At 41.9% G+C, this 26,199-nt stretch overlaps 1 protein-coding gene across 1 annotated transcript in view; it reads right to left on the bottom strand.

Moving 5' to 3' along the window:
• Nucleotides 1–26,199, bottom strand: part of TDRD9 (tudor domain containing 9) — a 121,271-nt gene that overhangs the window by 14,877 nt on the left and 80,195 nt on the right. Inside the window, exons 24-33 of the mRNA XM_058567826.1 lie at nucleotides 23,036–23,209; nucleotides 20,843–20,954; nucleotides 19,716–19,928; nucleotides 19,353–19,442; nucleotides 18,535–18,795; nucleotides 17,140–17,295; nucleotides 16,318–16,388; nucleotides 14,582–14,691; nucleotides 13,929–14,025; nucleotides 801–939 (exon numbers count right to left, since the gene is read on the bottom strand). Of these exons, the coding sequence (XP_058423809.1) occupies nucleotides 801–939; nucleotides 13,929–14,025; nucleotides 14,582–14,691; nucleotides 16,318–16,388; nucleotides 17,140–17,295; nucleotides 18,535–18,795; nucleotides 19,353–19,442; nucleotides 19,716–19,928; nucleotides 20,843–20,954; nucleotides 23,036–23,209 (1,423 nt within the window). The remainder of the gene's footprint in view (nucleotides 1–800; nucleotides 940–13,928; nucleotides 14,026–14,581; nucleotides 14,692–16,317; nucleotides 16,389–17,139; nucleotides 17,296–18,534; nucleotides 18,796–19,352; nucleotides 19,443–19,715; nucleotides 19,929–20,842; nucleotides 20,955–23,035; nucleotides 23,210–26,199) is intronic.

The following is a 26,199-nucleotide window of genomic DNA, read 5'->3' as shown; positions in this document are numbered from 1 at the left end:
AGAACTTTGAACAGCAGGCCCTGGGGGTAAGGACAAGCTCAGAGGACTCACCTCAGTGCCCTCTGCCCCACCCCCTTCTATGCAGTTACGCCAACCTCAACTATTTGATGAACTTCTGAGAAGAGAAAGGATTCGAGTACTCCAGAGCAGTGTTTCTCAAACTATCTGTGGTGAAGGACCAGCTTTGTTTCTCGCTTTGTAAATACAGTAAAACTGAATTACCAGAACAATGAAAGATAAAAAGAAAAGCATACAAAAGATAAGCCCCCAGTTTTCATTATTAGATTCAAAAGTCTCTAAACGCTTACCCCTAGCTCCTGTATTTACCACACCCCAGATCAGCGCAGGCACTGCCACTGCAGAGCCACGTTTGCACCCAGCTGTCAGCTCGGCAAGCCCCCGTGCCTGTGACAAGAAGGGGGCAGGGCAGGACTTTGCTTCCTCGGTTCCCAGCATAAACTAGCAGGATGTTCAGTGAGTTCGGACTTGGAAAGAGACCTGGATAGAGACCCACAGCAGTCCTACTGCCCTGGGGCTTCTTTCCATCACCCAGAAAGGCTTCCTGTGCCAGGAGATACTGAGTAAGAAATCCAGAGAGTACTCTCTCTATCAGGAAGCTACTTTGCACAGGAGAGGTCAGGAAAACAGGCAGGTTAAAGGCGAGTGAGAACCTCCAAGACCAGAGGTGGACATCTGTATTTAAAGCACCGTGCCAGACAGTACACTCATGGTTAATGGGCGTACAGGCCAAACAAGAGAGAGAAATAGCTATTACACTGTAATGAACATGTCGGTCTTACCTCTACGATATCCTCCACGCTGAACTGAACGTCAAACGCTAGTTCAATGTCATGCTCTGGCAGTATAGGGGCCCCTGTACTTGGATTCCACCCCAAACCACAAAGGACTCCAGTATAGCATTTTCCATCCCGATCAACCCTACATGAAAAGTTTTGAGAAGAGTTAATATTTCAAAATTGTTAAGCCACTATTTTAATGTTAAAGGAGCTGGCTAATAAAATCATCCTAAGTTCTGCCAACCCTAGTACAGCAACTAATTTCATTTTTGCATTTTCTCATCCAGGTTTTATATTAGAAATAACAGAGCATACACAGTTATAAGAACAGTAAATTAAATGTTTTTTATTAATCCATTATTTACGTTTCTAATTCTCACTGCAGCAGATAACATAAAGAATATTTTATCAAATATAGCTTTTTCTCTACCTTTGAATTCTTTCCATGGGTTAAATTCTTATTAGTGCGATTTCTGGACAAAAGGTTATACACATATTTATGACTTGCGAAAGAAGTCTAGCACTTAGTAAAAGCTTGTTTGTTCCACCTTCCCATCCTAAAACCACCATACAGACTTATAACATAAAGCGTTATATCCTCGTTCTACCAAAAGCTCACCGCTCCCCTCCAACCACCAACACGTCAGGTCTTTCCATCTCTCAAAGTTTCCTACATCTGTTAGTCCTCTCCATCTCTACTACCACCAGCCTGGTCCAAACCACCGCGATTTCTCACCTAGACTCCTGCAATCACTTCCTGACTAATTTTCCTCACAACTACTCCTGCTTCTTCCAATCTCTCTTCCATACAGCAGACAGTGTTAGGTTTTCAAAACAAAGCCAGTCATCTTACTTCCTTGCTTAAGGGCTTCTAGTGGTTTCCTGTTACATTTTGAACACCACAAGCCAGGGTGCAATCCAGTCTCTGCTTAGCTCCTCCATGTCCTCTCAAGCCATTTTCTCCCTCCCTCGCCAGGCTCCAGCTTCTCTGGCTCCCCTTCAGGCCTCTCTCCAGCCTAAGGAGCTCAGCTTCCTTCAGCAGGAACCTTTCCAAATCCGCCAAGCCCTCCAGAGCCCTCGGCCTGCCAGGCTCCTTCTAGCATTCCAGGCACTAGTTTAGAATGCCAGTACTGCAGCCCATAAATAGGCTCAACAAATAATTATAAAATGAATGAACAGACTTAATATTTAATATTTTTTAAAGTATTTTGCTAATTTTCTTTAACACTTAATCAACTCAGACCTTTTCTCATTATCTAGATCAATAAAGCTTTGATGAAAATAATCTAGGTAAAAACAGAGTTTTCCTCTTAGTCCTAAAGATATACACACATGTGCACAAACACACACACTCCTTTTTTCACATTAATGAAAATGAAAGAGAATCCCACTTTAAGTAAACTCAAAGAAGACAGACCCAGAATGCAGATTTATAAATTAAGTGCTAAGAATCTGCTTTACAAAACAGTCACCAAAATGTTTCTTTAAATAGTTAGCTCCCCTACAGTATTTTTAATAGAATATAATTTATTACTATTTCAATCTACATAAAACCTTTCTAAAACAGAAGTAATAAGGAGAGGTCACCAAAATTAAGAGTAATGCTACTTCTTCATCAATGTTAATAAAACATCATGTTACCCTCGCCTGATACTTGCTGTGAGACTTAAACTGATGGCTCTCGTATGATAACATATGTACCTCAACAAGGACGGTCCTAAAAGATTCAGCCTTGAACTGACCCATATCGGGGTAGTAATTCTTTGCTCATCTGATCTGAATCTTAAATCAATAAAGGTAACCAAAGCACTGGGTTTAATTCTTTTCCAGGGATCCTAAATATTTATGTGAACCTAAGAAACAGTAAATAAGACCACAGAAACAGTTTTACTTTCTTTATAATGCATATTCTAGACTCAAACTGAAAAGTGCAAAACTCCTGATAAGAAAAAGGAAAGCATCCTCCACCAAGACGATGGCACGGGAGGCTGCACACAGAATTCATTCCGAAACAACCTGCCTAAGGAGCTGAAGTCTATATAAGCTGACTCCTGCTATGTTTGGAAAGGCGACTTCTCCAGACAATTATGTTGAAAAATACAATAGAAGAGGAACTTCTATTGCAACCTAATATTCTAGAATCCCCGATATGAGCCAAATATGGAAATATATTTCCTCGAAAGTTAAAAGTTAGTCAATCTAACTTCTATATAAAAAAGCTCTGTTAAATATTCTGTAATGTGCATTACGTTAATCTGCAGTGTTAAACAGCAGTATTTTTTTAAAAGTCCAGCGATATTTCCAAATCCTGCTTAGGCTACTCTCTGTGAAGCACCTTCTGACTCTTCCCCCCAGCAATGCTGTCAGGGAAAACTGGAGCAGGACTTATATTAGGATTACAGCGGTCAACAGTTGTGGAGGGCTTGCCATGCCTCAGATGCCGTGCTGAGCATTACACATCTAACTGATTTCCCTCAACAGTCCTGTGAGATCAAGACCGCCCTTTTGACAGCTGGGGCAACCTCAGAAGTTGGAGGCCCTGCCCAAGGTCAGGTGGTACGTGGCAGGGCAGGAGTGCAACCCCAGCTCCATCCACTGCCACAGCCTTCCCACCAGACTTGACATCAGCAGCTGTTCTTGCAACGGGAAGTGGACACTTTCCGGTGAGAAGTGGGGTATCTGACCCCGCACCTTGAGTCTGGGTGGGACGTAACCGTGGCGAATCTCCTGCTGTAGGACTTCTGAGGTTGGTCACAGAGGGCGACTCAGCTTCCACCTGGCTCTCTCTCAGGACACTGACCTTTGGCACCCATCTACCATGCTGTGAGGAAGACCAAACCTGCCCCTGCAGGGACCACATGGGGAGGCCCTCATGAGGAGAAACTGAGGCCTCCAGCCAGAGTAAACCACCAGGCATGTGCGCAAAGGAGCCGAGGCACGATTTTCACCTACCGGCCTTCAAATCTCCCAGCTGAAGACCCAGAAGCCATGGAGCAGAGACAGCTGTCTGAGTTCCTCAACCACAGCATAAAAAAGGGCTGTTTGGAGTAATGTGTTATGCAGCTACAGTGAGTGGAACAGTTAAAAAGTGCAAGTCTCCTTTCAGTCTACTCTCATCTAATTTTTAACAGTTTTACCTGATAGGGTTTTTTGTTGTTGAAAGATCCCACTTCACTCGTGGCCTGCTTGGAAGCACCACCTTTCAAGGCTGGAGTACTGCCCTGCAGAACATGACTTAACCTCCAACCATGAAACCACACAGTGCGTCTCCCCAACAGCTGCAACATCTGGTTCCAAGAACCAAGCGGAGGGGGAAGGGCAGCATTCTCGTCACTGCACCCAATAATAACTTGTTCTCAGATTTTTGCTGTCCAACCTGGAGATGCCAGACTCGGCGACTAGGGAGCATTTCACTCACCTAGAGGAGGACACTACCATTAGGTACTAACTAATGAGTCCACTGAACTGGCAGCGACACCACAGACTGCTCCGACCTGGGAAGGCAGGCAGTAAGAAAGGCGAAGCACATCTGGGCCAGATGTGGGGGAGGTGAGCTCCTCGGCAAAGATGAAAGGACATCGAGTGCCCTTACTTGATAGCACAGCCGCCAAGGTCGGTGGTCACCCTGACTCACTGCGGGGCCAGCTGAAAGCAAAGGGGCGTGGCAGGAAGAGCAGACGAGGGAGTCATAAATAGCAGCTGGGCCAGTCATGACCAGGAGCAAGAAAAGGGACAGTGGTCTCTCCTTATATTTCTCTGCTTGCTAGTGGAGAGTAGCACACATCTCCTTTTCCTTTTTAAACTGAAACAAAACGTAATATTTTAATTCTTCACTTATCTTCCTTTCCTCCCACCATTGCAAAAAGAGTACGTTGGAGGTGGCAAAAAATTACCTTTTAGTCTTCAAGTTGCCATCAATTGTGACCAGATAGTGACAGGACCTAGAGGACCTTACCGACCCAGAGACAACAGGCTTGGTTTTTTTCTGTTTTTGTTTTTTGTAGCCTCACTTGACAGCTTTTATTTTTATTCTTTTTTAATTGAGGTCATAATAGTTTATAATGTGAAATTTCAGTCGTACACTGTTATGTGTCAGTCACCACACAAGTGCCCCTTTACCCCTTATGCCCACCCCCCAAGCCCCTTCCCCTCTGATAACCACTAATATGTTCTCTTTGTCCGTAAGTTTATCTTCCATATATGAGTGAAATCATATGGTGTTTATCTTTCTCTGTCTGGTTTATTTCACTTAACATAATACCCTCAAGGTCCATCCATGTTGTTGCAAATAGGACCATTTTGTCTTTTTTTATGGCTGAGTAGTAATCCATTGTGTGTGTGTATATATATATATATATATATATATATATATATATACACACACACCACATATTTATCCGTTCATCAGCTAATGGGCACTTGGGTTGCTTCCACATCTTGGCTATTGTGAATAATGCTGCAATGAACATAGGGGTGCATAAGATACTTGGAATTGTTTTTTTTTTGTTTGTTTGTTTTTAAAGATTTTATTTATTTATTTATTTTCTCCCCCCAAAGCCCCAGTAGATAGTTGTATGTCATAGCTGCACATCCTTCTAGTTGCTGTATGTGAGACGCGGCCTCAGCATGGCTGGAGAAGCAGTGCGACGGTGCGCGCCCAGGATCCGAACCCGGGCCGCCAGCAGTGGAGCGTGTGCACTTAACCGCTAAGCCACCGGGCTGGCCCTGGAATTGTTGATTTCAATTTCTTTGGCTAAATACCCAGTAGTGGGATAGCTGAGTTGTATGGTATTTCTATTTTTAATTTTTTGAGACATCTCCATACTGTTTTCCATAGTGGCTGCACCAGTTTGCATTCCCACCAGCAGTGTATGAGGGTTCCCTTTTCTCCACATCCTCTCCAGCATTTGTTATTTTTTGCCTTGGTAATTACAGCTATTCTAACAGGTGTTAAAGTGATATCTCATTGTAGTTTTGATTTACATTTCCCTGATTATTAGTGATACTGAACATCTTTTCATGTGCTTGTTGGCCATCTGTATATATTCTTTGGAAAAATGTCTGTTCATATCCTCTGCCCAGTTTGTTGTTGAGTTGTATGAGTTCTTTATATGTTTTAGAGATTAACCCCTTGTTGGATAAATGATTTGCAAATATTTTCTCCCAGTTGGTGGGTTGTCTTTTTCGTTTCCTTTGCCTTGCTAGACGCTCTTTAGTCTGATGAAGTCCCACTTGTTTCTTTTTTCTTTCGTTTCTCTTGCCTGAGTAGATATGGTATTCGAAAAGATGCTTCTAAGACCGATGTCAAAGAGCGTACTGCCTATATCTTCTTCTAGGAGTTTTACGGTTTCACGTCTTACCTTCAAGTCTTTAATCCATTTTGAGTTAATTTTTGTATACAGCAAAAGATAATGGTCTACTTTCATTCTTTTCCATGTGGCTGTCCCATTTTCCCAACACCATTTATTGAAGAGACTTTCCTTTCTCCATTGTATGTTCTTGGCTCCTTTGTCGAAGATTACCTGTCCACAGATGTGTGGTTTTATTTCCGGGTTTTCAATTCTGTTCCATTGATCTGTGTGTCTGTTTTTGTGCCAGTATCATGCTGTTTTGATTACTATAGCTTTGTAGTATATTTTGAAGTCAGGGATTCTGATGCCTCCAGCTTTGTTCTTTTTTCTCAGGATTGCTTTAGCTATTCAGGGTCTTTTGTTGCCCCATACGAAATTTGGATTCTTTGTTCTATTTCCATGAAGAAATGTCATTGGGATTCTGATTGGGATTGCATTGAATCTGTAGATGGTTTTATCTAATATGGACATTTTAACTATGTTTAATCTTCTCACCCATGTGCATGGAATATCATTCCATTTCTTTATGCCATCACCGATTTCTTTCAATAATGTCTTATAGTTTTCAGTGTATAGGTCTTCCACCTTGGTTAAATTTATTCCTAGATATTTTATTCTTTTTGTTGCGATTGTAATGGGATTGTATTCTTGAGTTCTCTGTCTGCTAGTTTGTTATTAGTGTCTAGAAATGCAACTGATTTTTCTAAGTTGATTTTGTACCCTGCAACTTTGCTATAGTTGTTGATTATTTCTAATAGTCTTCCAATGGATTCTTTAGAGTTTTCTACATACAGAATCATGTCATCTGCAAACAGCGAGAGTTTCCTTCCTTTTCTATTTGGATACCTTTTATTTCTTTTTCTTGCCTAATTGCTCTGGCCAAAACCTCCAGTACTATGTTGAATAAGAGTGGCGAGAGTGGGCACCCTTGTCTTGTTCCTGTTCTCAGAGGGGTGGCTTTTAGTTTCTCCCCATTGAGTATGATGTTGGCTATGAGTTTGCCATATATGGCCTTTATTATGTTGAGGTACTTTCCTTCTATATCCATTTTATTGAGAGTTTTTATCATAAACGGATGTTGGATCTTGTCAAATGCTTTCTCTGCATGTATTGAGATGATCACATGGTTTTTATTCCTCATTTTGCTAATGTGGTGTATCACACTGATTGATTTCTGGATGTTGAACCATCCTTGTGTGCCTGGTATAAATCCCACTTGATCATGGTGTATGATCCTTCTGATGTATTGCTGTATTCGGTTTGCCAATATTTTGTTGAGGATTTCTGCATCCATCTCCATCAGCGATATTGGCCTGTAATTTTCCTTCTTTGTGTTATCCTTGTCTGGCTTTGGGGTTAGGGTGATGTTGGCCTTGTAGAATGAGTTGGGAGGTGTTCCGTTTTCTTCAATTTTTTGGAATAGTTTGAGAAGGACAGCTATTAAATCTTCTTTGAATGTTTGGTAGAATTCTCCAGAGAAGCCATCTGGTCCTGGACTTTTATTTTTTGGGAGGTTTTTGATTACTGTTTCAATCTCTTTACTTGTGATTGGTCTATTCAGATTCTCTATTTCTTCTTGATTCAGTTTTGGGAGGTTGTATGAGTCTAAAATTTATCCATTTCTTCTCGATTGTCCAATTTGCTGGCATAGAGTTCTTCATAGTATTCTCTCATAATCCTCTGTATTTCTGTGGTATTGGTTGTAATTTCTCCTCTTTCATTTCTGATTTTATTTATTTGAGCCTTCGCTCTTTTTTCCTTAGTGAGTCTGGCTAAGGGTTTGTCAATTTTGTTTATCTTCTCAAAGAAACAGCTCTTTGTTCACTGATCCTTTCTACTGTTTTTTTGGTTTCAATTTCATTTATTTCTGCTCTAATTTTTATTATTTCCCTCCTTCTTTTCACTTTGGGCTTTGTTTGTTCTTTTTCTAATTCTGTTAGGTGTAGTTTAAGATTGCTTATTTGGGATTTTTCTTGTTTGTTAAGATGGGCCTGTATTGCTATGAGTTTCCCTCTCAGGACCGCTTTTGCTGCACCCTATATGAGTCGGTATGGTGTATTTTCATTTGTCTCCAGATATTTTTTGATTTCTCCTTTAATTTCTTCAATGATCCATTGGTTGCTCAGTAGTATGTTGTTTAGTCTCCACATCTTTGTCACTTTCCCAGCTTTTTTCTTATAGTTGATTTCTAGTTTCATAGCATTATGGTCAGAGACGATAACTGTTATGATTTCAATCTTCTTAAACTTATTGAGGCTGGCCTTGTTTCCCAACATATGGTCTATCTTTGAGAATGTTCCATGTGCACTTGAAAAGAATGTGTACTCTGCTGTTTCTGGATGGAGTGTTCTATATGTATCTATTAACTCCATCTAGTCTAGTTTTTTGTTTAATTCCACTGTTTACTTGTTGACTTGCTGTCTGCATGATCTATCCATTGATGTAAACAGGGTGTTAAGGTCCCCTACTATTATTGTGTCACTGTTAATTTCTCCTTTTAGGTCTGTTAACAGTTGCTTTATGTCCTCTTGGTGGAGTGTCCCTTTTATCATTATAATCTGCCCCTCTTTATCTCTCATTGTCTTTTTTTTCTTTTTTCTCCCCAAAGTCCCCAGTACATAGTTGTATATCCTAGCTATAGGTCCCCCTAGTTGCTCTATGTGGGACGCCGCCTCAGCATGGCTTGATAAGCAGTGTGTAGGTCCACGCCCAGGATCCAAACCTGCAAACCCCAGGCTGCTGAAGCTGAACACGCAAACTCAACCACTAGACCACTGGCCGGCCCCTCTCATTGCCTTTTTTATCTTGAAGTATACTTTGTCTGAACCTGCTTTCTGTTGTTTGCCACTAGCTTGGAGTATTGTCTTCCATCCCTTCACTCTGAACCTGTGTTTGTCTTTAGAGCTGAGATGTATTTCCTGGAGGCAGCATATTGTTGGGTCTTGTTTTTTAATCCATCTAGCCACTCTGCGTCTTTTGATTGGAAAATTCAATCCATTTACATTTAGGGGCCAGCCCTGTGGCGTAGCGGTTAAGTGCGCATGCTGCGCTGCTGGCGGCCCGGGTTCAGATCCCGGGCATGCACCGACGTACCGCTTGCCAGGCCATGCTGTGGCGGCGTCCCATATAAAGTGGAGGAAGATGGGCACAGATGTTAGCCCAGGGCCAGTCTTCCTCAGCAAAAAGAGGAGGATTGGCATGGATGTTAGCTCAGGGCTGACCTTCTTCACAAAAAAAAAAAAAAATCCATTTACATTTAGAATGATTATTGATATATGAGGGCTTAATACTGCCATTTTATCACTTGTTTTCCAGTTGTTCTGTAGTTTTCCCTTGTTTCTCGTCCTGTGTATTTCCAACTGCCAATTCAGTTGGTGATTCTCTATGATGGTTTTCTCAATCATTTGTGTCTCTGTTCTGATTATTTAGGGGTGACTGAGAGGTTTGTATAAAAGATCTCGTAGATGATACAGTCTATCTTCTGATCACCTCATTTCCTCAGTCTAAGCAAGTTTCATCCCTTTCCTCTTCCCCATCTAAGTTACTGCTGTCACAACTTATTCCATTTTGTGTTGTGAGTTTGTGATTAAAATGAAGTGATTATAGTTATTTTTGATGCTTTCCTTCCCTGTATCTTTAATGTTATAATTAAACATTTGCTAACCTATTCTCATAGAGAGCTGCAATTTTCTGATTTTGTCTGTTTATATCCTTGCTCAAGGCTTTGTAAACTCTTTTTGTTTCAAGTATGAGGGTCTTCTTGATCATTTCTTGTAGGGGGGTTCTTGTGGTGATGAACTCCCTCAGCTTTTGTTTATCTGGGAGTTTTTATTGCTCCATCGTATCTAAAGGATAGTTTCACTGGATAGAGTATTCTTGGCTGAAAGTTTTTGTCTTTCCGAATTTTGAATATATCATTCCAATCTCTCCTAGCCTGTAAGGTTTCTGCTGAGAAATCTGTTGAAAGCCTGATAGGGGTTCCTTTGTAGGTTATTTTCTCCTACCTTGCTGCCCTTAATATTTTTTCTTTGTCACTGACTTTTGTCAGTTTTACTAATATATGCCTTGGAGAAGGTCTTTTTACACAGATGTAATTAGGAATTCTATTAGCTTCATTTACATGTAATTCCAGCTCCTTCCCCAGGTTTGGGAAGTTCTCAGCTATTATTTCTTTGAACAAGCTCTCTGCTCCACTCCCCCTCTCTTCTCCCTCTGGAATGCCTATAATCCTTATGGTGCATTTCCTAATTGAGTCGGATATTTCTTGGAGAATTTCTTCATTTCTGTTTAGTCTTAGTTCTCTCTCCTCCTCCATCTGAAGCATTTCTATATTTCTTTCCTCTAAATTACTAATTCTGTCCTCCGTAATATCAGCTCTGTTTTATAAGGATTCCAGATTTTTCTTTATCTAATTCATTGTGTTCTTCACCTCCAACACTTCTGATTTTTTCTTTTATAGTTTCAATATCTTTTGTGAACACTTCTGTCTGTTCATTAATTTTATTCCTGAGTTCACTGAACTGTCTCTCTGAATTTTCTTGTAACTCATTGAGTTTCTTTATGATAACTCTTTTGAATTCTCTGTCATTTAGATTGTAAATTTCTGTGACTTTGGGATTGATTTCTGGGTACTTTTCATTTTCCTTCTGGTCCAGAGTGTTAATATAATTCTTCATGCTGTTTGATGGGTAGACTTTTGCCATCACATAGTGGTAGTACCTGGTCACAGATTCCACCTGCTGTGTTTTCTGAGCCCACTGCGACCCCTGGCAGGTGTGCCTGTCTGCTGGGAGCTGTAGCGACAGGCCCCATCATTGTTTGCCCACTGGCTGCTGCTGCTTTACACACACAGGTGCAGGTGCTCTAGCAGGGATCCCCAGCTCTGGCCGACCAGCCAAGGTGATGCACCAGGTGGGATCGGGGGATGGGATGCCTTCTTTCCTGCCCGCGCTCCTGCTATGCACTCACTCTCTGCCCACCTGGGCTGCTTGGCTTGATGGGGACGCCCCCTTGGTTGCTTAGCCTCCTGGGTGTGGAGCATTTCTGTGGGCTGGGAGGCAACTCCGAGAGCAAAAGCATTCCCACAGAGGGCTGCGCTTCCCCCCTTCTCCTCTCACAGTCACATGCCAGCTGCTGTGCAAGGTCCCATGCCCTAGATTGCTGCCACTGGGGAGGAAGAGGAGATCCCCTTCCTCCTTCCACTGCCTCCCTAGGCAGTCCAGCAGGCCCACCTTCAGACATATGGCTGCGTGGATCTCTCAGACATCTTTTTGTTGTGTGAATGCCCTTTTCGTTGTATCTTAGAGGGGAGAGACTATGGGAAGAGCTCACTCTGCCATGATGCTGACGTCACACCCAGGCTTCGTTTTTGACAGCGGCCCTGGGCCAGCCTCTCTAGAGCAGCAGCCAGATGCCTGCTGAGGCATGCTGCATGAGCAGCGCATGAGCTCCCATGCAAATGGATATGAGGAAGGTGGGTCACAGATGGAAGGGGAGTGGGGCTCACAAGGACAGCCCCTCTCTGGGAGCATACCTAAGACAGTGATAGGGCCCCAGGCCAGGTCTGCTTTGAAGAGTTGTGGGAAACTGAGCATTTGGGGTGAAAGGAACGTGCTCACCCAAGATCAAACACCTCTTTCATCTTCCAAAGTTTCTCAAAACTAGTTGCTACTGACTCAACAAATTGAAAAAAAAAAACCTCACACCAGTAATGAGAAGCAGACTTTGGATGAAAATCCACCAGGCCCCTTCTTCCCCTCCTAGTGATCACTCAGTTGAGCCTACAGATACAAAGACAACTAGTCTCACTGATGCTGTCATATAAACTGCCCCACTCTGGCGCATTTAAACTAAATTCAACAAAATGAATACAAATTATCAGCTATGTACTGTTTATATACAACCCTCTCCTATTAAGCTTATTTTTTTCCTAGAAAGATGGTATTTTAAATACCAATTATTTCAGCATTTCTTGAATGTCTACAACATAACCACTTACACTCTGCAGATTTATAAATAATACACTGTATTACTCATCCTGAAAAAGCTCATATTTAAAAGAAAAGAGTTGAAGCAGGAGTTTGGTCTAAAGAGGTAAGAAGAATATGAGAAGCAATTAGAGGGGAATTTACATGTTTATGTATTCACTAAGTCATATCCCTACCTCTGCACGGTGGGATATTTTCTTATGAGATAATCACATGCAGTGTATTGTTTTTACATGTCTGTCTCCCCCACGAGAACTCAGAAGATACCTTTATTCATAGAGACATTTATCACACTATTATTGGAAAATTAGAAGCCAAATTCCAACATTTTAAAAGCCATTTATGTCCACTCATTAGTATATGATGCAATTATTAAAATGGATATTTACAAAGATGTCATAATAATATGAAAATGCTTGTATTTATGGAAAAGGGTGTAGTATGACAAAAATCTAAAAACAAAATAAAATGTATATATATGAGAACATTGAAAATAAATATACTATGGGGCATGCCCCATGGCATAGCAGTTAAGTTTGCGCACTCCGCGGCTGGTGGCCCGGGGTTTGGATCCCGGGCGCACACGGAGGCACCACTTGTCAGGCCATGCTGTGGTGGCGTCCCATATAAAGTAGAGGAAGACGGCCACAGATGTTAGCCCAGGGCGAGTCTTCCTCAGCAAAAAGAGGAGGATTGGTATGGATGTTAGCTCAGGGCTGATCTTCCTCACAAAAAAAAAAGAAAAGAAAAGAAATATACTACATGGTTAAAAATGATCATGTTAATTTTTTTCCCATTCAGTTTTTTCCAGATTTTTCTAAGTAGCATATATTTTTAATGGGGGAAAAAAGAACATACACTAAATATTTGAGATCACGAGAGTACATTCTAAATAGGTTTAATGGCAGAGAGGACTGAGTAAATAGCAGGGTCCTTTCAGCTACCTTAATCGAACTCAACCAACCAGGCCTATCAACCATCCCCATCCCCACCCACAGACTAAAAAAGAACACTCCTATCACATAACTCTTCAAGGGCAAGAAGGCCCCTACTGCAGGATCTGTACTGACCATTTCCGTGTTGCCCACCAGAATGTTGGCTCCTACAGACCAAAGCTTATTTCTTTTCTAATCCCTACCCCTCTGCGAAGGCCTATTTGTGCTTCACCCACAATAAATGCTCTGCAAACTCTACTGTTCACACAAACACGTACGAAGAGGTTGTCCCTACTGTGAGGCTGTTGTCAAGAGCTCTGCTCATTCTATTACACAGTTCTCTTTACTAAAGTCTCTAGGAGAAATTTCCCTTGAGCTAAAAATGAGCTAAAATCTGCTGAGCACTTGGTATTCTTACCTCACAGTTACCATTGTTAAGCGTGACTGACAGGTTTCCTGTGGACAACTGGTTGCTAGAAAGCTTAGAACCACATTCAGAGCTCATTAACAATAGGATATCCATCATCACGATATTTGCTTTGAGCCTTACTCTTAGCTCCATTTTTTATTTCTTATGTCCCACTTTTAACTCCAGCTCCTATGTGATATTGTATGTATCTTTACAAGCTCTCTGAGCTTCTTTCTGAAATAAGTACAAGTATAGACATATCAATAATAATAAAGGCTTCTTTAATCACATTGAAGCATAGGGAAGGATCAACAAGCAGCCAGACGTGCTGTGGTCAGGTTTTCCGCAAATGCCTTCTCTCCAAAAGGAAGGAGGGGGAGGTGCCCTTTTCTCCCACGGGGTTCTCATTTACAAAAGCCTATGGACAAAATGAATGACCATACCCATACCTTAACTCCATCACTGGTGCAAACAGCATGCTGATGAGAGCCGGGAGGCCAGGGATATGCGGCATCAGAGAGGTTTCTCTCAGCAGCATAGTAGACCCTGTTAGTCACATTAAAAGGTAACATTAGGCATGTAACTATACTGAGCAGAATGTCACTCCCTCCTGGCAAACTCCTCCTCATCCTCAGGCATCCCCTCCTCTGCTGAGTCTGTCCCCATAGGCACACCATCAGTGAAGTGCTCCCTGGTGTCCGCTCCCACAGCAACCTACAGACAGACACCTTATTAGAAGGCTTAGGCCTTTATCCTGTTTGGGGATGACTTTTGTTTGGTTACTCTTTTCTTCTTTTTGTCTTCATCAGGCTACTGGGTTTATCCCAGGGCCAAGAACTTGGATTTGTTCTCCTTTGCAGCCAAGTATGATGGAATGAATGAATGAGCAAGAGATCAATTTCCACATCCTTGTATAAAAGGAAAGGTGAGAATGCTCCATTTCTTAAAGTTGCATCAGCCAATATACTCAGAAAATAGCCTAAAAATATAGCATAGAAGCATAAATTTGTTCACTCATCATAGGATAAATTGTTCCTAGTAAGTGAAGTCAAGGGAAAGAAGAGAAAAGCAAGCAATGAAGGAACAGAAGCCCTTCACTCACCGGTTGCATTGACTGAAAGGGAAGCTGCAACCAGCATTCTCTGGTGAAGGTCTTCAGGGGTGTCACTGATGATGACAGAGTTGATGCTCTCCTTCTCAATCCAAACACATCTGAAAGAGGAGTCGTCAGGAGATGGCTGCTGATCCACCAACTAGGCAATGTATGACGCCCAACCCATAATTAAAACATTTCAAAGACATGGTCAAACACAGAACGTGGTGATCAACAGGTGAAACGCATTTACCAGCCCAAACTCCTCTGCACCTCCTCTTTTCATCCTGGACCGCAGTCTCTTCACGCTGGAGTCCTGGAGCTGGGCCTCCACCCTCTTCTCTCCTCCACTCCCTCCCACGTGATCCCAAACATTCCCTGGCTTCTAGTACCACCCACATGCTGACAACGCCCAAATCTCTACCTCTATCCCAGACTCTCTGTCCTGCACTCCAGACCATAACGGCCACTGCCTACATCCCATGCAGGCCATCCATGGCACGTCCAGAGGAAACTCGGCGTGGTTCACCAGCCCCCTCCTCTTTCACCTCTCAGCAGACGCCCTGCAGCAGCCCAAGCAAGGGCATCCTCCACTCTTCCTCTTCCTACATCACTGACTGTAGTCAAGCACCAGCCTGTTGATTCCACACCCAAAAGCTCTCGTAAAACTGTCCATTTCTGCACCTCCCACCATGGACTCAGCACAGTCCACAACGTCCCCAACCTGCATTACAGCAGTGACCAGCCTCAGAAGTATGCTTCTCCTGAGGATCCTTCTACTCGGAAATCCAACGCATTCATCACACAGAGGCTCCGCAAACTTTAAAGTGCATATAGATCACCAAGAGATCTTGTGAAAATACAGGCTCTCATTCAAAAAGTCTGGGTGGGGTCTGAGCTCCACCCTTCTAACAAGCTTCCAGGGGATGCCTATGCTGCTGGTCCTAGAGGATACTTTGAGAAGCCAGGGTTTACCTTGTAGTCGAAGTGATAATTTTAAAACGCACATAATAGAGCTTCCCAGCTGTCTTAGGATGAAGTCTAAAATGTGGCTTGTGAAGCTCACCTCATCTTCACAAGCTCTGTAGTCCCCTCTGCATCCCCCCCCTGACTCTCCAGTCTCACTACACATTCAGAAGTGCAAACTATCAAATTCAGGCCTCTATACACGCTGCTGGAACCCCCCCACCTAGCCTGCAACTGCCCTCCCAACAACTATACCTTGGCTAACTCCTCTGCATCCTTCAGGTCTCAGATTTCACTGGAAAACTTCCACGGCCTTCCAAGCACAGTCAGGGTCCCCTCCTAGATGCTTTCACAATGTTCTATGGCCCCTATCAAGACCCTCGTCAACTTATTAAGTAATTGCCAGTTTTCACTTGCATATCCCCCCCACTGGACCCATGATTTTTGGGAGGACACCAACTGCATTTCATTAACTATTGTTCCCCCCAAACATGCACTGTTCCCTGAACACAGTGGGCACTCACAGATTTGCAGAATGAATAACAATTATAAGTAAGAACAGAAAAAATGAAGTCTTTGATGGAAGATACTCAAAAACGTCTTAGAATGGCTTTGATATGAGAGAAAGTACCTCAGATTTGGAGCCAAGAGAGAAATTAGAAGAAGTTAGAAAAGGTGACACATTCCAACAGTTTAGATATAAAGAAAGATTCATTTCTGTAAATAAACAGAGGAGCAGAGAAAAGAAAAATGTCATGGGAAACTTAAGTTTATCATACCTGAACTTGGATATTCTGGTCAAACTATGACACTTCAGTTCATAAGGGTTAAAAGGCCCATGAAGTATTGCCTGTACTCACAAAATACACAGAATATTACCATAGGCAAGATACCACTTCATATATATCTTAAAAATCCAAAAGTCAGCTCATATTTAAAAAAAAAAAAAAAAGAAAAAAGCTACATCTTAGTCATAATGTTTTCAAGATTCAGTGGGGGGGGGGGAATGTCTTAAAGAAAGTATTTTTCTGGGATGCAACTGATTCCTTCAATGGTTTCACTAACATTCCTCAATATATATACTTAAGAAAGTCTTTGGCCAAAAAGGAAATACTGCCAAACACTTTAAGAAGTACTATTCTCTTCACTGCAGCAGACCAACTCCATTGAATAGGCAGGCCTGAGAGCACACAGCCAAAGGCTGGGGTAGTAAAAGTAGAGGCCCTGACCAAGGAGGGACACCCCAGCCAGCCCTCTTCTCCAGACAGGCAGCTGCCCAGACTCCAGTGCCCATCAGGTGGGCTGGAGCCCTCAGCAGGAGGAATCCAGGACAGGGCACTGGTTCTCAAAAGCCCATGCACTGTTTCCTCTGGTCAGATAAACAAGCACAGGTCGCCTCTGGAAAGGCTGGGTTAAAAAAAGAACTAGTCAAAGCATTTCTCTGTACTAAACACCAGGTCTTTCTCTTATTAATATAGGCTCCATTGTAAGAAAGTATCAGCATTAAAAACCAGGAAAGAGAAAACCATTGTGACTACAATTCAGCATACAAATGATTTTAAGTTTTTGAATTGTATTCTAAAACGACTTCTATAAATTACCTTGCAGTTTGGGGTACCCAGTTTATTAGAAGAAAAGCTCTCTAACAAAATCCGGATCAGATACTTTTCCTCATCTTTCACAGGCGATGGCACAAACATGTCTGTCCCATTTTCTACTGATTTAGAAAAGAGACCCTTGAGAACTTCATGGCTTTGCTGAACAAAATAAGAAAAGTTTGTTTTGCTAAAAGAAAAAATTGTATTAAAAGCACTTTATTCAAAACTGATCAAAATATTTCACAGGCATGACCTTATTCTTAGCTGATCTCTAGGTCATTAAGGTGTTAGGAGATAATTTTATCAAGTACCTTTTAAAATTCAAACAAAAGAAATAAGACAGGGGCTGGCCCGGTGGCATAGCAGTCAAGTTCGTGTGTTCCGCTTCAGCGGCCCGGGGTTCACCGGTTCGGATCCTGGGTGCGGACCTACTCACCACTCATCAAGCCATGCTGAGGCAGCGTCCCATACAGAAGAGCTACAACTCTACAACTATGATACACAACTCTGTACTGGGGCTTTGGGGAGAAAGGGTAAAAAAGAGGAATATTGGCAACAGACGTTAGCACAGGGCCAATCTTCCTCAAAAAAAAAAAAGAGAAGAAATAAGACAGGATTCATTAAAGGCTCAATTTAGTAGCCTTTACTACCTTTCAGCCATGAGAGAGTTGAAAACAGGGAGAAACATTTTTAAAAAGAACCTGTTGTAAACAAGATTTTGGTTTCACACTGGGAATATTACCAGAATTCCTGAAAGGATTTTTCCCACATGGAATACAAAATGCAGCCAGCTCTCTGGCTAACATTTTGCTGCTTGCTTATCCCTCCCCAATCCCAGCCCTCCTCATCCCCAGCAGAAATCACGGAAGGAAACAAACGGCCTTCCACATCAGCCTCAAAAATGGCATCTCTGAAACTTTCAGAAGAAAGCTTCAGAACTGATTTTGAAAGAAATAGGTGAAACACATTTTGAAATGTTTGAAACAATTGAAACAAATATTTTATGAATTACCTTCATTAGGGAGATAAATCTTGGAATCCATTTAAAAAAAAACAACTCCCCAAATGGAGAACATTTGCACATTTAATTTTCATTCCAAGAAGGAAATGACAGTTTAACAACAGGAAACCAACAAAAACAACACCCAGCCACCATAATTTAGTCTCAAAGAAACCTAGAAGACATTTAAAATGGTACCACAGATCTTAATACACACATACCAAACACTATCCAGCTATTTATCCCTCAATATACTGAGAAAGGAAAGAAGTGCCCCCTTCTCTCTCATTCTCTCCCTCTTATGCGCGCGTGCGCGCGCACACGCACACACACACACACACACACACACACACACACAGAGCCACAAGTGCTCCAACAATAATGACAAAAGGGCATACTTTTGACTCATAGGACTCCTCTGCGAGCTCGGCATAGCCCTCCTTGATGAGGATGTCTCTTAGGTCGATGGTGTCCTGGACCCCCGAGTACCGGTACACGTCTGCGTGCAAGACATTGTGCACAACAGAGAAGACCTTCACAAGGAGAGTGCAGCCCCTCACCAAGGAGGCAAACCGCCGGCTGGCCGCACCACTCCAGTGCTCACCACACACCAGAGACTTTGCAGACGGGCGCATTTTGCAAATCTTAAATTCCAAAGCCTACAGGACAGAAGAGCACAGCTGAACCAGTTTTATAAACGAGTGAAACACTCATGCCAAATAACACTGAAAAGTGACCCTGTCCAAATATCTTCATCAGTGTTCTCATAAAAATCCTACTAAAAGCAATTTTGGGGTAAGTGAGGACTTCATAGGTAAAGAAAATTGGTTTTGCTTTTCAGCAACAACAAAAGTTTAGAATAACTTTTAGATTGTGCTCTATACTGACAGAAAGGTATGTGTGAATATATCTCCACCTCTCCTAAATTCTGTATGGTTTCAACATAACCAGAAATCTTAGAAACTGTATTAGAAAATGCTGCTGAATTAAAACAACTACTTTTTTGCTAAGTGTGAAACCCTCCATATGTTTTATTTTTTAATTCACTCCCAAAACAAGATTGGCAAAAATATCTGTGGCAATACATATTTTGGAAAAAAGCAGAAACCAAATTTGGGTAGTGTGACAAAACAAGTCCCTTCCCACTCTGGGGGTTGACCCCATCTGTAAGATGACCTCTGGAATCCTTTCTAGCTTTCAACGTTCCTCTCCTTACCTGGAACGGAAGTTCAAGAAACTGACAGGGAATCTCCATTAAAAGAGCCAGCTCTACGTGAGCTCTGTTACCATAGTCTACGAAGAAGACCTGGAGGATAAAGAAACAGCACACGCTGATACAGGGCCAACCCCAGGGCCCGTCTGACCAACAGCGACACCAGGATCGACGCCAGTTCTATGATCGTGGGATTCTTAGTGACCTGAGCTTAAATCTACATGTTGCTGAGGGAAATAACTTTTCTAGTAGACTACTTTTCTAATTGTAATTATTTAATTTCCAATTAAGATTAGAAAAGACTTTCCATAAACTGCTCTAAATTTGTCTCATTTCCCTTTGAGTGATTTGTTCCAGAAAACATACCTCAGCAGAATTCCCAGAAACATAAAGGATTTGAGCTCTAAAGTAGCTTTCTCTATCAAAATCAGCAAAAGGAGCCAGACAGACCAAGTCTGGATGTGGGTGAACAGCCAGGGGAACCAACTTCAGTCGGTTTATTTCAGTGGTCAGCTTTTTCAGAATCTCTGAGTTTTTTGCGTCAATCCTATATCCCCAAAAGTGTCCCACTTCAACCACCTAAAAAAGAAAAGGGGCAGAGATGAAATCTCGGAAGGATTTCTGTAAAGAGGAACATAAGCTCAAACTGCAGGGCTGACATATTGTACCCACCACATTCCACAGGTTTTTAACAGGGGTTTATGAGGAAAAAAGGTGGTTCTCTGGCCAACTAAGGTGAGGAAACGTGCGTAATACATCCCTCTCTCGGAGGTATGAGGCGCGCTAGCATACTGAAGCACGGAAGGCTCCGAGAGAGCGTGGAAGACCGGGACTGTCTCATCTCTGATTAGCCCCAAGATGACAGCCAGCTCCACAAAGCCTGCAGGTATGGTGTGAACACACAGCCCACTGGAAGAGCAGCGGCAAATGACAGGAATGGGAGAGTGGACGCCCCGTTGCCAAGAGCCCCATGGGCAGCTGCCATGAGACCACGACAGCCCACACCACTCAAGTTTTCGAGTCTGCCTGGAATCCAGGTTTCTATCTGAAATCTTGCAGTAGAGTGTAGCCACAGTTTTACCAGGAAGCATGTATGTATTTTAATTGATATTTTAAAGAAGTAAAAACCATACCCTAAAGAATAATGGTGCCAATGCCAGTTTGTTGACATAAACTGAATTATACAGCACATATCATTATGCCAATTAATATTTTTACACGTTATTGTGTTGCTAAAACTGATTTTTTAGCATTTTAAATGTACCTGACATTTTAAAAATTAAACTTTGATTCTAGAATGAATATTGTTTCATTTTGTGTCACAGCCACATCTCAATTTAACAAGTACAATAATCCAAGCTCACCCACATTTACTAGGTTACTAAGGTGCACAGGCTGTGTGTGTGTGTCTCTGGACATGTATTATTGCATGTATACAACAGGACAACTCTAAACTGAGAACAGCTCCCATGACTCGGTCACAACATCCTTACCTCTGTAACGTCGATTGTTAAAAGGAGATCTGTGGTTGTCCGAGATCGGTCTGACGTATTAAATGAGACTTGCATAGGATCTACCGTCTGCTTCTGGAAGTCCACATTCACCCTATTTAACGTAATTTTTTTTTAAAAAGACAATAAAAGTTTAGTGTTACAAAGAAAACATGTTTATATATGTGAAGTTATTGTCTGAACTATTCCACTGTTTCTATAAAAAAAGAACATTTTAATAAAATACCTAAGCCAGAGAAGATGAATTTGATTTCATCTCAAATGTGAGTTTCTGGTGGCTTCCTGAGCTGCCCTGGAGGGAATATGCACTCCAATAGCTACACACTACCCTTAAGGAATATATTCTAAAGGTCAAGACTTACAGAATGTCTACTTTCAAGGTATAAATCTAAGATGCGCAATGTTTCCTAACTTGTGGTTTCAGAAGTGAGTGGTTTTGACCCTCAGAAAATTACAAGAATCCATGCCTGGTTCAATGTTATTAGAAAACACACATGATTTGCTAATAGACCCAAGAAATATTATTCATCTCTTAAAGCAATAAGATACGAAATGCTAAATTTCAAGGATATGAAATAAAAATTTGGTAAAATATAAAACTCTCCTAACACTTTTATTCTAAAATGAAGAGGAAGAATTCTAAGAGAGACCTTCATCTAACTCTTTGCGCAATTTTCAGACCCACTTATTAAATAAGACTGACTCAGGCAAAGTTACTGTTAAAAAAGAGACAACAGGCCCAAAATGGAATCAGTTATGCTAAGCTCCACCAAAACTTCACACCTAACCTAACTGCAGTCTCACCCTTCCCAGGAAAGGGAACTTCAACCAGCCAGCCTGGAATTTCCTGGTCAGCACTAGGAGGTCATCTGCCCTTAGGAGGGCAACTTTGCCTAGAACAATGCGTTCTTTGTTAATAATTTCCTTTTTTCTGCTCCCTCTCTGCCTTTAAAAACCTTTCCTTCCTGCAGCTGGATGGAGCTCCTTTCTATCTGCAAGATGAGATTCATGAATTGTTCAGTAAAGCCAATTTGATCTTTTAAATGTACTCAGATGAATTTTCTTAACATCACCCAGCAAGACAGGTCTTCTCTATGCTACAGACTGAACCCACTACACTCCCAAACTCTCAGAATCAAAACGTCCCACACTGGATGAAAGTAGACGGAACGTTTTCCCCTTCTCTCACCAATGCCTGTCAAGTTCTTCATGGGATTAGAAAGATTACAAAGAAGAAATGAGAATTCCTACATATGGTACTGTGAGAATATGACCAAAAGGCAAAGTAATCTGTTACAAATACTGAAGGGTGATTTGAAGGGTGATTTAATTCAGTCCAAGAGAAGCAAATCCATGAGTTTGATGGCAGCTGCCAAGTGACAATACTCTGGGCCGACCAGACCCATGCAGACAGCCCAGCCCTCCTCTACCAAACAGGGGTGGAGGAAAAGACCCCGCTCGACAAGGAAGGGTGGCTTGTGCTGGCCAGCAACTGTGTGCTCCCAACTGCATCTCCATTTTGTCCCATTGTCTGCTCTGCTGAGGTCAAAGAATATTCCACTTTGCTTTAAAAGAGAAAATGCGGGGCCGGCCTAGTGGCGCAGAGTTTAAGTGCATGCGCTCCACTTCGACGCCCAAGGGTTCACATGTTCAGATACCGGGTGCGCACCAACACACCGCTTGTCAAGCCATGCTGTGGCGGCATCCCATATAAAGTAGAGGAAGATGGGCGTGGAAGTTAGCCCAGGGCCAGTCTTCCTCAGCAAAAAGAGGAGGATTGGCATCAGATGTTAGCTCAAGGCTGGTCTTCCTCACAAAAAAAAAGAGAGAAAATGCATAACTGCAAAGACAAAGAAATGAAACTAATACCAGGTTCAATCTCTACTATTTAAACTGAAAATTACATAAATGATTCCACTCCATCCTCCCAGCAGCCTATAGAACAGGTGTCACATTTATTAAACAGATGAAAAGCAGTGAGGTTCAGAGAGGTCAGGTAACGCGTCCAAGGACATACAGCTAGATGATGAAACCAGGACTCAAAGCACCTCTACCTGGCTGCAAAGCCAGTGCTTTTAATGTGAGCTTAAGCAAGGTTAAACAGTCATTTAAAAACAATATTTGAAAATGTGAAAGCAGGTAGACAGAGTCTTGCTGCCTCCCTTCTGAAAATACCTTGTGTTCCTGAGCTTGGAAACAGTCCCTCCTTGCACCTTCCCTTCAATCTCCTCTGCAGAATGAACACTGAGCTCTAGGGAAACTTTCAGGTGAGACATCTTAATTGCCATATACACCGCAGGAAGAGTTTTAAATCTCTCTGTTGGATTACGTGAAAACTCCACAAAGGCTCTGCTCCCCACAAATATAAACAAAAAAATAAATTTATCAGGCATCTGAAAAAAAGAACTAAGTGCATATTAATCTCTCAAGATTAGAAATTTTCAGTTACAACTCTCCTCAAAATGCCAGTAACTCTTCATTCTATGATTAATCAAGAAGTATTTAAGTGAAAATTATTCACTTAAGAGAAATAAAAATTACAATGACATATCATTAAACTAAAACCAAGTATCACCCTTATGTATTATGCAGTATAAGGCCGAATAAACACTGAGTTCAAATGGAATTTTCAGCCAAGAAATCTTAATTCTCATAATTAGACAAGAATGACAGTTTTTTGGTTTTGGGTGTTTTTTTCTATTTTATTATAAAATAAAACACAGAGAAAATCACACAAATTTAAGTAGTTCAGTGATCTTTGTGATCTCCTTTCAAAAAAACCATCCAGTTATTACCCAGTAACATTGAGGAGCACCCAACCCCACCCCCCTCCCACGTCTCAGAGTCCCTTCCCATCTCTTTCTCTGGGGGAATGAGAATCAAGCACACAGCAAGGCTGCCTGCTGGACACTTCCTGGTACAAAGAAAGAAAGCTTCAAGTTTACATGAGTTGGTATATGAAGGTCAAAATGTTCCTAGGTCAAAACATCACACTCTTGCCAACAGACTTAAGACCCCTCCAACTACTGTCATAAAAATGCATAATTCTGAGTGATCTGGAAAGATACCGAGCCAATGAAGAGCGTCAAGTGGGTACAGAATTAGCCTCCACGAGGAATGGAGCAGCTTGTTCAGTCTGCGTCCCTTCTTGGGCTTCACGCTGCTGCCTTCTAGAACACACTTCCTCCTCTCACGTTGACCTCCTACCCTCATCTCCCCTCAACCCCCTTATCTCTTGGTAAACTCACTACTAAACATACGCATTTCCCTCCTATCCTCTGCCCAATTTATTCACCTTCATTTCTACCGTCTTTCTCTAGAGGGCTCCTAAGTTCCCTAGAAATAATGTCTTTTAAACTCTAGACCACATTTCCAGATTCTAATCTTACATGAGTATTTGCAACTGGACATCTCCACAGCCAAGCCTGACATTCCCCGCCCACCCCTCCACGCCCCTCCCGTCCCCTGGCCTCAGTGTCTGCTCCTGGCAGCCCCATCCTCGTCAACACCCAGGCTGGAAGACCTGACCCTCTTTGGCTCCTCTCTCTTCTTTGTCCTCCACATGCAATCAACAGCCAAACCCAAGAAATCTCCCCTCTCAGGGGTGGCCTCTTTTTCACTTCAAACATTATCGTTCTGGTTCACATCTCGTTACCTGGTTTGGACGACTGCAAAGACTCTGGATGGTTTCCTCGCCTCATCATTCGCTGATTACATTCCATGAAACACAGTTCAGATCAGAACACCCAGGGGCCGCCAAATGCCTATCTATTCATGTTCACACTTGTCAGTCAGCTACAAAGGACCATTTACAAAGGACGCTTTCCAAAAGAAAGCGCCTGACCTCCCACAAAACAGACTCAATTTGACACAAAGCCACCTCCCAGCAAAATGGCTTCTGGCTGTGCCTATGCTTTCCACAGTCACCACTCAGCTCACACTGGGCTCCTGTGGGAGCACCAACACCACCCGGCCCCACCCGCCACCTGCACCTGCCCCAGACCTCCTACTCCCCAAGGCTCACCTCAAACACCTCCGGAGCAAGTCCCAAGTGAACGTTCCTGCTCCTACTTTGAGCCTCAGAGAGAATGTCTTCTTTTGACCACCTGGGCCTCTCCCATGACATCTCACGACAGACAAATTATCTGTGGAACCAACTCTACTCTCCACTCCCCCCACTAAGTTGAAAGCTGCTCATGGGAGGAAACCACGTGCCTACATACTACTTGTGCTCGCGTGCCCTCCGCACCTCACACAGGTTCCACGCTAAAGTGGGCCCTGCTTGATCCCCAAAGAAATACAGCCTTTACTCTTTAAATTACTATTTTATGTCATTCTTTGCCTTTAAATATTTGACACACAAGAAGTGGTACCAGTATAACCAGAATAACACTGTTACTTCCCCCAAGTAATAGGCATGACACTGATATTGTGACCAAAAAGCCAGAAATACAAGGAATCGAGTAAAATATAAAATACCTAGAAAGAGGTCTCAGACAGGAAAAATATGAAACACAGACTCCAATCCAGTAGTAAAGACTAGTGAGAGAAGTTGCTGCAGCCTTAGTGAGAATCCAGACCACTAACCACTCAAATCCATCACGAGAATGTCTATGCACAACTGGAACCCCAACCAGGGCAAACGGACTTGCAACGATCAAGAGAAGAGCTAGCTGTGCGATCCCAAGGCTGGATAAATGACTTCACAAATATGATTAAGAATCTGTTTACAGTTTGTATTAGAATATTTAAGAAAACTTGAGACGCTATAAGATTCATTAGCTAAATCTGTAACAGTTGTTAAAGTACTTAGATTTTTTTTCTTGTTAGAGTTATGAATTTGCCATGTGAGGCATTTACAAGCTTACAAAGAAAATCAATATATTAATCACAGAAATGGAACTTAAAACGTTTGAGGGAATTAATCCAAACTGAAAACGAATTGAACATACTCAACTTCAGTTATTAAACATTAATCAAAGAAAAAATAAAACTGTTTATTTACTAGATTTACAAAGCTTTGTTAATTAAATTTTATAGAACACTAGAAAAAATTTCTAATTTAAAAAATCCAAAATCAATTTAAAAATTGTAAAGTCTTTTCTGTGCCTAAACATTTCCTCTTGGAAATAAAAACTCAAAGTGATACTCCAAAACATGTCATTTGTTTCTTATCTGCAACTAAAATAAGGTCAAATATAATTGAGTTTTTGAAGTATTTGTCTTCCAAAAATATTCAGAACATTTAAGTTCTAAATAACTTGAGGCAGATAAACAATTTTAGGGCATCTTACAGCCTACAAAGTAACATATTACTAGTGACTCACCATAAAAATCTA

Source organism: Diceros bicornis, chromosome 24 (assembly GCF_020826845.1).
Source record: "Diceros bicornis minor isolate mBicDic1 chromosome 24, mDicBic1.mat.cur, whole genome shotgun sequence".
NCBI classification, from domain to species: Eukaryota; Metazoa; Chordata; class Mammalia; order Perissodactyla; family Rhinocerotidae; genus Diceros; species Diceros bicornis.
Note: the sequence above shows the minus strand (reverse complement) of the source record. Positions and strands in the feature narration are given on the sequence as shown.